Source organism: Limanda limanda, chromosome 15, assembly GCF_963576545.1.
Source record: "Limanda limanda chromosome 15, fLimLim1.1, whole genome shotgun sequence".
In the NCBI taxonomy this organism is placed as follows: Eukaryota; Metazoa; Chordata; class Actinopteri; order Pleuronectiformes; family Pleuronectidae; genus Limanda; species Limanda limanda.
The window spans coordinates 15,842,393-15,855,495 of NC_083650.1; the positions used below are offsets into that span (position 1 = coordinate 15,842,393).

The following is a 13,103-nucleotide window of genomic DNA, read 5'->3' on the forward strand; positions in this document are numbered from 1 at the left end:
ATCTCTCTCTCTCTCTCTCTCTCTCTCTCTCTCTCTCTCTCTCTCTCTCTCTCTCTCTCTCTCTCTCTCTCTCTCTCTCTCTATCTCTCTCTCCCCCTCTCCCTCTCCCTCTCCCTCTCCCTCTCCCTCTCCCTCTCCCTCTCCCTCTCCCTCTCCCTCTCCCTCTCCCGCTCTCTCTCTCTCTCGCTGTCCTTAAAGCAGCACCTCTCACAGATTGGTTCTGCTTCTGCTGCAGAGATCAACAGAACGTATACAGAGGGAAAATCAGAACCCTGAGTAGCAAAAGAAACCTCCAGAGACCCTTCACATTTACAAAATAAACCACACTAAGCCGTTCACACATGGGATGCACAGAAAACCCACCACATTCAAAACTGTACTTGTTTCTCTTAAAAGATGCAGGGGGAAAAAGGTTGTATTGTTTTACTGAGGATTTTATGGAGGATTTATTCCAAATTAAATCTCCTGCCATTTCTGCCGACAACTGTGGAGAGTTCACTGGCTTTTGTCAAACAGAAAACAGCCCGTGAATTCAAACTTTAACATTTCGTTGGCCCATTTAACACAGTGCAGCTGGCACACAACACATCCTGTCTGTTCTGACCGACTACTCCTTTGATATTCAAACACTTCCAATCATTGCTGGCATCCTGAGGCGAGGCTGAGCTGTTGTGAGGTAAATTGGGTCAGAGGAGCAGTGGCTTACTTTAGCTGTGGCTTCCTTGATGGACAGATTCAATGCCTGCTCCTGCTCCTGCAGCCTGCAAAAAAATGAAAATAGATAGAAAAGGATTCAGTGCAGCACCACAAGTAATTTATTTTTTTCCCATCTGGCTTCTGAATACACAAATCGGGAAATACTGAGTCTGTTTAAGTGTTATAAAGCAAAAATAAATCTAGTCCAGTGAACTGACAACACTGATAATTCTACATCCTTGCAACCATAGCAACAAATTTGTTTTTTTATTTCGTTTGAAAGACATGACTTTGAGCATCATGAATCTTTTGCATTTGCTTAAACTTCTAATAACCTATAATGTCAACCTTTTGGGCCATTTGAGGATGAAACAGCATATTTTCAGCTCAGACTTCTAAAACAATTAGCTAAAAGACACTAAAACAAACTGAGTCAGATGATAATGATACATTAGATGATAATGTACTCTGCTCTGATCATGAACGACATGTTCACAATGCGAAGCCATCTGATCTATTGTTATCACAAAAATATTGATAACAGCAGCAAAATAAACTAAATAACTGATTTGTGGCCACTTGAGGGCAGCAGAAACAAAGCATTGATTTATCATCATCTTTATAATTGATGTGGCAAACACTTGTTTATTTGCTCGTCCAGCAGATGCACAGCTGATACAGAGAAACAATGTGATTAATTTGGCGTCGTGTTTGTGGCCCAGAGGCAAAAAATCAAGTCAACATTGTTCACCGTGCACTTCACTCAGCGAACACTGGGTGGTCAGTGAACACTGAGAGCGAATCAGAGCAGAGAAGATGTTCTGTAAGTTTATATCTGCTGGTTAATTCTGTCATTTAAATAATGATGAATTAAACCGTTTTGGCTTTATTAAGAATAAAGAATACTTAGTGACAACCCAAAATGTATAGTATTAAATATTGTGTGAGCCCTTGATAGGTCAAACTGTTGTTTTAAACAAGCACAATTCACAGATGACATATATAGTGAGGCAACAAGTGCTCAGCACTGAGTGAAACTCCAAAATTCAACTTCTAAAATTAAAATGTTTACAATAAAAAAGGTCAACATTTGTTGGTTTAGAGAAGCTATGTTTCCCATAAAGTGAAGTATGGTGGGTGGACGATAAGTTACAATAATAAAAACAGAATATGGTACAGAGAAATAAGTTGTATATCATTTGACAATGAAGTAAAGATCATGATATGCTCAGCTGAGATCAGGTATTTTTTTCCTTTTGAGTGTTAAAAACGGACGATACGTTAAGTTAGAGGAGAAAAGTGGATCCGTCCAACACGTCTAACTGATGTGCAAAGATCGAGTTGGTCATCTAAATATGAAACTTATAAATTAGCCAGTTATTTGGACAAAGTCTTTGAGAAGAGAAAAATAACTTTGAGTCGTTATATCTATATGTTACATAACTTAGCCTCAGTTCATTGGAATTTCTTTTGAATTTTCTTTCTGTTATATGTCTTTTCTTTTTTTCTTATTCCCACATGTTTTGTACATATTAATACCAGGTGATGTATGCGTTATACATTAAGGTGTCTTGTGATGAAGTCAGCTCAGCAAATAAAAAGGTTGTGAGATGATTTGCTCCGTAGTCACAGCTTCAGTTTGATGAAATTCAATTTAAATCTAAAGGCTTCATTATTCCTATAATAATCACAACCTCTACAGCAGCCTCCGTGATAAGAAAAACAGAAGATTCCATTTCATTTGTTTTCATTTACTGGCTCATTAGATTTAACTGTGGTGATGAATAGGTCCGTTCAGGTGTAATCACGGTAATGTAAACATGCAAACAGGACAAACCATTAAGGTCATATTATTTGTTGACAGAGACATAAATCAATTCATAGATGAGGGGGGGAAAGAGCATAAAATCCATTAAGCACAACACAGTCACCTTGAGACAGTCCCAGTTGTCTCATATCATAAAAATCAGTCTGCCCTTTACATGTTATTCAAGGGGATGTTCGGGGTAAGTAAGAGTAGAACATTGGCTCTGAACTTCAGTGTTCGACACCTGTTTCAGCTCCTCCGGAAAGTGAGGATTTCTTTCAACCGGTAACTACAAGAAAATGCTCCTTGATACGAGAGAGAAAAGCCCCTGTGGTATTTGGAAAGAGAGCTGCAGCACAATCATCCCGATGACCCCGAAGCGAGCCGCCTGAAGATGCTCGGCGGCTGAATATCCAATCTGAGGTCGCAGTTTCAATCAGCAGCCAGAATAAATGCGTTCCAGTCGGGGTGAGAATATGCCAGATATCAAATTATGCCGGTGATGGTGGGTCACGCCACCGAGAAAGCGATAAGTACAATTTACATGTCTCCCTAACGAGTGGCAAGACAGAGAGGCTTTCCACGGTGCCCCCTCGCAGGCTATTAACTTCAGAGGAGGTGATGCAAAGTAATCATTTGCATCTGAGAGCAAAACCATTAAAATTCAAAGCAGGTTCAGGCAGGTGTAAGAGAAGAGGATCGAGGGCACAGGGGAGCAGAGGAGTGCGGCTCCTCCATGCACCCTCTCTGATTCTGCAAATAAACTAATCGTTTCTCTTTAAGTCGTATAAATCAGTGTATCACATGACATTCAAGTGGGAGGCACGTTTGTCTAAAAATAAACTACAGTGTAATGAAGCCAGCATCCAACAGAGTAACATGTGAACTCTACCAAACCTCCAAAAGTGTGTGTTATTTTCAATATTTCTGGATTGTGATAACACCATGAATTCAGTATGTAACACTGGAGTTATTTTAAATGTTAATTTGAACTTTACGTGGCTCAGTTCAACTTTCTTCTGTACGATATATTCAGAATGAAAGTTATATTTAGGATACCACTGTGTTTATCAGAGGATAACTGATTATTCAGTGAATCAGATCGTCTGCACTGACACATCCTGTTCCAAAAAAGAGCTCATTTAATGATAAGGAAATACGTGACATGACACTGGGAGGAAGATCAAGTTCGGATTGCTCACTGTTGTAGTGTCATCACCAATTTCTCACAGCTCTTTAGCAGCACCACCTGGCGCAGAGTGGTACTGCAGGAACTATTGCACCTGTGCACTGCATGATAGGGGTCGAATGAATAGGGCTTATGCAAACCTGATTCTTGATGTTGAAAACATGCAGAAGAATACTGCACGTGTTAAATATACAAACAAGAATTGCAATAAGTAGAGTATACACATCCTCCAAGATCCAGTAGTCCCCTCATGAGACCACATTTAAATTCACTATGATCTAGATCTAAATTTGGATCTGAACCACATTGCATACACTCATAGATATCAGTCCCCTCAAGATGTCTGATATTTTTCATTAAGATCCAGGAATTATTCTTTGAGAAATTAACAAAAATGTGGGAAAACATCCTGTCTTGTGATATTAAAGGAAGTGAAAATAAAATCGATGGATCAAGCATCCCACCAAAATTCTATGGGTTCAAACTGAGACCCATGTCCCATCCTTCCAATTGGTTTCATGGTAGTTTTTGTGTAATCTTGCTGACTACCAGACAAACAAACAAACGCAGACAAAAACATTACCTCCTCGGTAGAGGTCAAAGGTTAATTATGTTCTCTGATAATGCTGACCTTGAAGAATACATGACTGAGATGCAACAGGGACAGTCAAAATGTCCCTGACCCAGACTATGAGCTTGTAAAAGGGTTATTTTGTGATTTTCCGTGATTCATGTTGCATATGATAAATAATTCTACAAAATATATGACAAGCACTGCATCACAGGTAATATATGTGCAGCCTTTTACCGATCAAATTGCCAGTGAGTGAAGGTCATGCATGCAATGGACTGATAAAATGTTGTCACAGTGGGGTAGTGTTCAGGCAAGTTTGACTCCAGGGATACAACATCACATAAAGGTGTGAAATGCAAATGCGTAAAGTGTGAACATGTTTCTTCACAGAATGCTCCAGGACACATTTCCATATTCTACATACATTTGCACATTTTCTCAGCCATGCTGGACTCTGTAGAGCAAGAGCACACATAGAATAAGTGACTTATATTTATAGAGATGTGTGATTAGTGTGTTAGTTTCTTCACTGGGATTTAACTTTCTTCATTCACTGGTCACAAAAAAATGGTAAGAGATTTCCAGAAATCCAGTTGTGTGGTTTAACGGTTTGATGTTTTTTTATGGTTTAACTCAACTAAACCGTATCAGAAAATGTGTCATGCATTCATTCTTATGGACATTTTCATGACACATGCTTGGTAGAACAGACTTTGGAGAGTGCTTGCATATCTTCACCAAGAGAAAATATGCAGCTGGCAGTTAAAGACATGTAATCAAGTCTATAACAACACATCTAGGGGAAAAACGCTGGTAAATTATTCAACACATCTTTGACGCTGACCTTAGCGTGGACGGTGGCAGGGAGACGGAAATCTGCAGGCGGTTTTCGGATGTGACGAGGTCCTGCAGAGTTCGGCTCATGTCGCGGAGCTGAGCCTCGGTGCAGCCCCTCAGCACGGAGCCCTCCAGCTCCTCAGCCTCCACCTGCTGCTCCTCCTGCTGGATCTGCTGCTCCACACATCGACTGCGGTCCCTCAGCTCCACCAGCCTCTGCTGCAGCTCGGCCATCTCCTCCTGCACAGGGGTCAACAATCTCATTTATTGGTATGATATGTATGAAGCTAATTAAGATCATAATAAATCAGAGTAGATGAACTACAAATTGGTATCATCATTGAGACATTAAGCTCATATCTCTGAGCAGAAACTGAAGAAGTGACAAATTATTGTATAAATTATGATTAATGAGTATTATTATGTAGCAATATAAGATTTGTATTATGAGTATTAATAATGAGATTAGCCACTTCACTGTAAAGCCATTGGCAACTCTGACTATTTAAGAAATGTCAGTAACTTTTCATATGTGAGGAAGGAAAATGCAATAAGAATTGTCTGCTTGTGTGACATAATGTGAGCTGAATTTACCTCCACCATCCGTTTCTCTCGGATCAGACGATCTCTTTGAAGCAGCGGATCCTGGGATGAGTCACACCGTTCCCCCCCGTCCGGCCCTGCACCCTCCCTGCCGACGTGCAACAAAAATACAGTCTCTGGAGTTTTCTTTTTTTCTTTAATGTCTTTAAACTGTATTTTCCACACCTTCATCCATATTTCAGGGCCCCTTTGGTGCCATTACCATTTAATAGTCTGAAAAAAGTGAGATAGAGGTATGGAGAGGAAACACATTAACACAGCTTTACTGTGTGAGCTTACATTTGTTCAGGATACCCTCTGGAGGGACCCCACCTGATTCCCTTCCTGTTACAGGGGCTATTTTTGAAATCCCCTCCCTCTCTGCTTCGTCACAATGCGGGAAAATAAACTCAGTTTAACCTCTTAAATCTCAGAAAATACCAATTTTAACCTGAGCTCACATGTTGACTTCAGAACTGCAATGCCCCGTGTTATTATATTGTTATTACATTACATAAATAGAAAAATGAGATCTAAAACGCATTTTCATTGTATAATTAACTCTCCTGGAAATATCATCACTTGGTAGAAGATGGTTTCATATATTATTCTTGTAAAAAAAAATTACATCTGCGGAGTCTCTTGTAAAGTATCCTCCTACTTACCAACATCTAAATAAAATAATCAAATAAATACAGGTGAGTAAAAAGAACAATATTTAATTCGGAATTGTAGCGCAGGGTTTGTGCCTCAGTAAATGTTCTTAGTTATTCTCCAGCACTGTTAAATATTAAAATAAAATGTGTTGATAATATCAGACTCCAATATCTGACAGATATTAACCTCATCTATCCGATAATAATGCTAATTTTCTCTGAGTGGAACCAGTGTTAGTTGTGTGTGCACTATAGAGGAATCACTGAATCACTGCTGCCTGCGTCACTGACCTGCGCTGGCTGCAGTCTGCCCTCTGGAGGGCGCTGTGCACCACCTGTCTGAGCCGCTCAAGGAACAGAGCCACGCTGGTTTGTCTGGAGGGTAAACCCAGCTGCAGAGCTCCTCGCTCACTGCACAGCTCCTCCAGTTTTTTCCCAAATCGCTCGGCTGTAGATTCACACAAAAACAAATCCCACGATCACCATGCAGCAGCATCATGTGCAAGACAAAAAGTTCAGTGTAGCAAGTTAGAAGGTTGTTGTAGAAGTTTCAGGATCTCCATGTACTGGAGGTACTGTTATGCAGAGCGCAAATTACTGGCCTGCATTCACGGTAATTACATGACTACACATCATTCCTTATTCAATAACCTAATTACCTCTTACTAGAAGGATTTACAGAGAATAAGCAGCACCCGTCTCTTTCGGTTTCCTGGTAAAAGTTATAAAAATCTGGGGGTTAAACATCTAGATAACGATCAGAAAGAAAATCGAATCAACTGTCTCAGTCTATTTCATGGAAATCTGTTCTAGTGTTTTTCAGGCATCCTGCTGACAGAAATTTAAATCAACGATGGTGGGAAATAGCTGAGCTTCTGTGATACAGTTCAAAATGTCAGAGGGGGGGTTGTGATGTAGAGTATCAAAAGACAAACAGAAAACACCTGACAAGACACACTGACCCAAATAGAATCACCCTGCCAAAATAGTTCAAGGTTTAGAGGAACTCGACAGCAGATGTTCGTATTTATTCCGGTCCCAAAGGCCGAGAATTGGGTCAGAATATAATCTTGTTTTGAAAATAAACTTTCCTCCGGCCAACAAATGGAAAAAAGTGGGTCAAGCAGGATTTTAAATAAATGTGGTTGCTCCTGGACATTGATGAAAAACGAGTCCAGATTAAATTTGTTTGGTTTGAGGAGTAGCTGGGTCTTTCCCCTCTGGTCGTTGAATCATCAAATAAGAGTGAAGCATGAAACATGAATCATTGTCCACAAAGCTCAAGAAGTCTCAAGGTTTTTCCAATGAATAAATAAAGGTTTGGTTCAGCTTAACCTGCTCTATGCAATGTTCATTGGTTTCTGAGGTTGAGTTTTAACTGGCTGACTGACGAGTTTGACACTTTAAATACAGACACACAGCGAGAGAAGCAAGATCAGACTATTCAACCCTTTAGCTTAATACAGAGTCAGCTAATAAAGCATCAAAATAATGATATTAATTGGGGAATAATGGAAATACCCTAAATGCAAAAGTTTGACAAAAATAGAAAATGAAATCGAAACCTTCTGGGTAGTTCTTTTTCCACGGGAAGTTTCATTGAATGTCACTAAAGTCTGCAGTAACTTCCGTGTGGTATGTGTGTCATGAACCAGTGAACAACAACCCATTTCTTCTGTGCTACATAATCCTCGGACTTCTGCCCTAACGTGCTTTTATCACACATTTTAGTTTTAATCCAACTCTTAATCAGTTAGTAAGAAACCCAATAAAAGCAAAGGACTTCCTCCCACATCTTAAACACAAAGGTCAAATCGTAAATGAATCAGAGACTCATATCATAAGTGAAACCTCAGGATAAGTGAGGACTAGAGAATCCCAATGAAATAATTTGATGCTGCTACAGCTTTTATATCAATGCAAAAGTTAATTCTCAGTTCATCCTCCGTTTAAACATGAAAGCTAACATACATATAATATATATATATATATAATAAATGTTCTTGGTTGGGAATTTAATAAAAGCAACGGATGTGTATAAATTAACCAAATAAAGCAATGGAAAACATGGGAGATATTAGTGCTGTTCAATCCATCCACAGCTACAGCATCTGAAATGACCTACTTATTAAACCAGAAGCTCAGCTCAGAGTCTTAGTTCACCTGCGTCATAGTCATCATCCAAAATAGCCTTCTGCTGGAGTCTCTGCAGCTTCAACATCAGGGACTCAATCTGACAGGGAGACACACCGGACAGAAGACAGAACACATTACCCAACAGTCCAAAGGGCGACGCTCTTTAAACAGTGGCCACAAGCAAAAAAAAAACAGAAAAATGTGTGGGTGCAATGCTCGATGTGTCAGAGTGACACCAAAGTCAGCAAGTTATGGACTGGGTATGCATTTTTAAAACCGTCATCCAAACTAAACATTACTATGACTTTTTAACTTTTAGTTCATCTTTTATCTGTTCCAGACAATCTAAAAAGCTTTGCTTGTTTGGTTTAGTGTGTTAACTCGTTACAGACACAACATTTCTGCAACTTAAATTATGTGGTAAGTTGGTAACACCTTTATAATACAGCCTATGAAGTGTAATTTAAATTAAATAATAAAACTGATAAAATACTATTATGAATAATACCTTTATTAAAATAAACGTTAATTTTCATAGATAGTGCGTAGGAATGGTAAGTCCTATACACTGTATATAAAGATGGACGACATGAAAGCCACCAAAAGTGAAGCAAAATCATCTGGATTGCCCCCTGGTGGCTGGCTGCAGTATAGCACACCACTTCCTCCATGTTAGTGGATAAGCAATGGACCAACCAACATAAATTTTCTCAAAGATGGTGTCTGTCATTTTAGGTCGCTCTTATCACATTATGTATGTTCAAGTGATTCTTTTTTTAGATACGTTTGATTTCAATTAGTTAATTGATGCTGTAAGAATAAAGTGAAAGGTCATGATTGACAGCTGAGATTCACCTTGGTGTGGGTGCGGTTGTTTTGGAGGCAGTCTTGCAGCACAACCTCGTACTTCTTCACCAGGTTGTCCCAGCATTGGTCGGAGGCGGGCGTGGCGCTCTCATAGCCCGAGGTCACAGAGGAGGCGGACGCTGTGTCTGAGTCCACAGACAGTGAGGAGGTGAGCTCTATGTCCAGGGATTGGGAGTCGCAGTCAGGCAGGTCGGACGAAGCCTCCCTGCCATCCCACAAACATTCCCTCCAAAACCTCCCACCTAGTGATAACTCCTCTCCCTCGGCCTGGCTGCCAGGAGCAGAGGAGCTTGGTGATTGGCCAGTAGTGGAGTGCTTGAAGACATAAGCAGGGACGCTTTCTGGTTTTGTTTGAGGTGAACGAGGTGCTTTAGATGACTGATTGAGTGGTTGTGGTTCCCGGGCTGTTGCAGCAGTGGTTTTGTCAGTTCTGTGGCTGGAGTCGAGCGACAGCTGGATGAAACTGAAGCTGGAGCTAAAGGAGTCCAACGGCGAGGACTGTAGTGCTGGGGTTGACTTTAACCTGAGATCCCTCTGCGGAAGTGGGGACAGACCCTGATGGCTGGATGTACCGGAGACGGCAGTGCAGACCTCATGAGGCAGAGGATGGGTAACAGAGCAGATAACGCTCTTACTCTTCCTGGAGCTACATGTGAGTTCATCAGGCTGCTGCTGATTTATTAAGGACACTTTGACAGCAGGTGTTAGACTCATCCTCTGTGTGCAGTTGGCTTCAGTGAGGTCAGTGTGATGCCCAGATTTCTCCTTCCTTAAGCAGGTGGTCGTCCCTTCCTCCTCCTCTTCATCCTCCTGACCACGAGGCATGCTCTGTAGTCTGGACTGCTCTCCCCTCATGTACCCCGGTCTTCTGTGGAGCCTCTTACGGCCGGAGCTGCCAGCCGCACCTGATGCTCTGCCACCTGTCAATGCAGAGATTAACCATTAAGCTGGATGACACGGCATGAGGAAGATAAACAGTGAGCTCATAGAACAGGCAGGGTTTACTGTGCCATCACTGCACGCCAGGGACATGTGACATGAAATACAAAAAACACCAGATGATTGATACTCTCAGTGTGATGAATCTAAAACGTAATGGATTTCACACAGTCCCGCCCCTCTGCCCTCAAAGCCAGCATCTCGTTGCTAACTGGATGAAAAACAACTTTGGCAGCTGTGTGACATTTCCCAGGGGTGTGCTCCAGCTGTTGGGAAATACCGAAGCCACGCAGTCATTTAAGTTAAGACACGCCTCTTAAAGAAAGAGTAGACGAAATGCAGACTTCTTCCAGTTGTCAAATTTGAAAATGTTTACATTTGACAAACCAAACATGTCAATTTAGACTGTGGGGGAGACCAATCTGGGAAAACAGGCCTTGTACCTGGAATATATCTCTATGTAGGAAAGGCTCCATAAATAGAACTGCCTTGTAGGCGTGGGATTAACGTAAAGGTGAATGAGTTTGATCAGCATTAGTACAATAATGCAATAAAACTGCAGCAATGGGTTAGCAAGATTCAGATTCAAATCATATTTCAGTTGAAACTAGCCTATAAAAAAATGTATGACATGGCAGCTTCCTAAAAGTGAAGCCAAATCATCTGGGTTGCCCCCTGGTGGCTGGATGCAGTATAGGTCACAAAACACCCCCTCCTCCATGTTAGTGGATGGATACATTTTTCCCAAAGATGGCTTCGGACATTTTAGGTAGTTCTTACACCAATGTCTGATCAAGTGTTTTTTACTAGTATGTTTTTTTTAAAGTTATTATTTGATGCTTTGAAACTCAAATAATGAGAAGTGATCTGTTTAAACTGGATTTAGCCTGACAGGGAGCAGGATGATAAAGGATCTATTTGTGCTCAGAGCTGGACACCTGCTGCAGCTCCACATGATGAACACATATAATGTGCAGGATTCAGAAAAGGGGACAGGCTGAGATGTGGGGAATCAACAGCCCCTTTGTGAACAGCTGCGCTGCACCCTCTTCCACTGGCTCTCCATTTTCTCCTCCCACTCACACACACACACAGTTCCACACATTTGTGCTGAAAACAGTGGGATCAGTCTTATTACTGTCATTGTACAACCCTGTTAGATATATTCCAAAAAGCAAACAACACAACCATTAATTCAATCACAAACATTCAGACTATCTGTCAAATTAATAGAAATCCTTTATTTGTGTGATTTCCCATCGGTTTTTGTATCCTCTAGTTCTATAGCATAGATTGTATATAAGAATCTTTATGTAGAGTCTACAGCTTTATGTGAGGAGACGAACACAGGGCCTCAGGCAAACCATGACCACCATAAAGCCACCCCATCCCACGCTCAACCCCCCATGACCTCCGATGATGTCACTCCTAAACCATCCCATGTGACCGGACAGGAAGAGGCACAAACACGCAGTTCTTGAAGGAGAGTTGGAACTTTATAGGCTGGCAGGAAGGCAGGATTTTAAGTGAGAGTGACATTGGGGTATTGCCATTGTGCACAAGCCATGCATGTGTGTGTGTGTGTGTGGAGTGTGGGACAGTCTCCAATAAAAGCCTCTCGTCCACCGGGACCACCACACTGCAGCTCAGGTTGCGGCTCCATTAGTGTTTCTTCGCAGACGTGGTCGCTGTTCCATAACCAATTTAAGTAACCCAACACTCTCTGTAGGTACGAGTGCACGCCGTCCCCCATCTGCTGTGGTCAAGATACAGTGAAGATAACAAAGAGGCGACTCCAGAGAGTCAGAGAGCCCAGGAGCTGAGGGGACTCGATGATAGAGAGTGTCACTGTATCCTCGCTGGGCTTCCATTGCACAAAGACGGCTCCTCTCTGTGAAGGGGAAGGAAATGCCTCAGGGCCAATCTTTTGTGTGTGTGTGGTGTGTGTGTGTGTCTCTGTGTGTCTGTGTGAGTCTGTATGTTGATGGGCCAACTACATCATGGCTGAGGAGGTATGTCATTTGCCGCTTCCTGTTTCGGCTTTGTGCTAAAAAAGTTTGTCGGGAATTCCGACAGAAAAAAAATAAATAAGCGAAAGGAGACCAGACTGGTTCAACACTGACAAGCACATGATCCCACTGAAACATCAGCTTTGCAACTTGCTGCAAACTGTTTGAAGACTGAGGAAATCTCAGCCTGAAGAGGCAAGATTATTTACTTTTGGATATTAAAGACCCCCCACTCCCCTACCGGAGGCCTCTGGTTCAACGCTGCATCTCATTGGTTGAGCAGAGGAATGTAGGGTACCTCATGAAAACACAAATGTTTGAGGAACAACCTCGGCTCCCTAACAAACAAACACACACACACAGACACACACACACACACACACGCCTGTCAGCAGCCTCTAAAGAAGCACCTCAACACTTGTGACTGACCACAGTGTCAGAAAGGGGAAGTGAAAGTCAGGGATGAGTGTCAAAAAGTATGTGGCTTCTCTTTTTCCTTTTTACCATAAATGACAAATTATGATCTAATCCATCTATCCATCTATCTAAATGGTTTCACAACTGCCCTGCAAAATACTCTACCAACACTTTTGTCTGGACGATGTGGCTGAAAACTATATCATGATCAAAATATTCATATGAGTCAGTAATTACCATGATAAATGTCACATTATTATTTGTTTTAGGTTTAAGGACTTATCTTTCCTCCGAAGTGAAGTTTGTGGTTGTAAACTCTTCACAAATCTCATACAAATCTGAGGTAGATCAGAAACTGTGCTTCACAATGCATTGTTATATCGCTTTTGATGCG

At 41.4% G+C, this 13,103-nt stretch overlaps 1 protein-coding gene across 4 annotated transcripts in view; it reads right to left on the reverse strand.

Annotated features, from left to right (window-relative positions):
* disc1 (DISC1 scaffold protein) overlaps positions 1–13,103 on the reverse strand; it is a 44,654-nt gene that overhangs the window by 30,178 nt on the left and 1,373 nt on the right. For all 4 annotated transcript variants that reach the window (XR_009682920.1, XM_061086786.1, XM_061086784.1 and 1 more), the window contains exons 2-7: positions 9,333–10,264; positions 8,505–8,574; positions 6,633–6,789; positions 5,698–5,794; positions 5,111–5,343; positions 707–761 (exon numbers count right to left, since the gene is read on the reverse strand). Coding sequence is in view for 3 of the 4 variants with exons in the window: in XM_061086786.1 (XP_060942769.1) it covers positions 707–761; positions 5,111–5,343; positions 5,698–5,794; positions 6,633–6,789; positions 8,505–8,574; positions 9,333–10,264 (1,544 nt within the window). In the remaining variant the exon portion in view is untranslated. The remainder of the gene's footprint in view (positions 1–706; positions 762–5,110; positions 5,344–5,697; positions 5,795–6,632; positions 6,790–8,504; positions 8,575–9,332; positions 10,265–13,103) is intronic.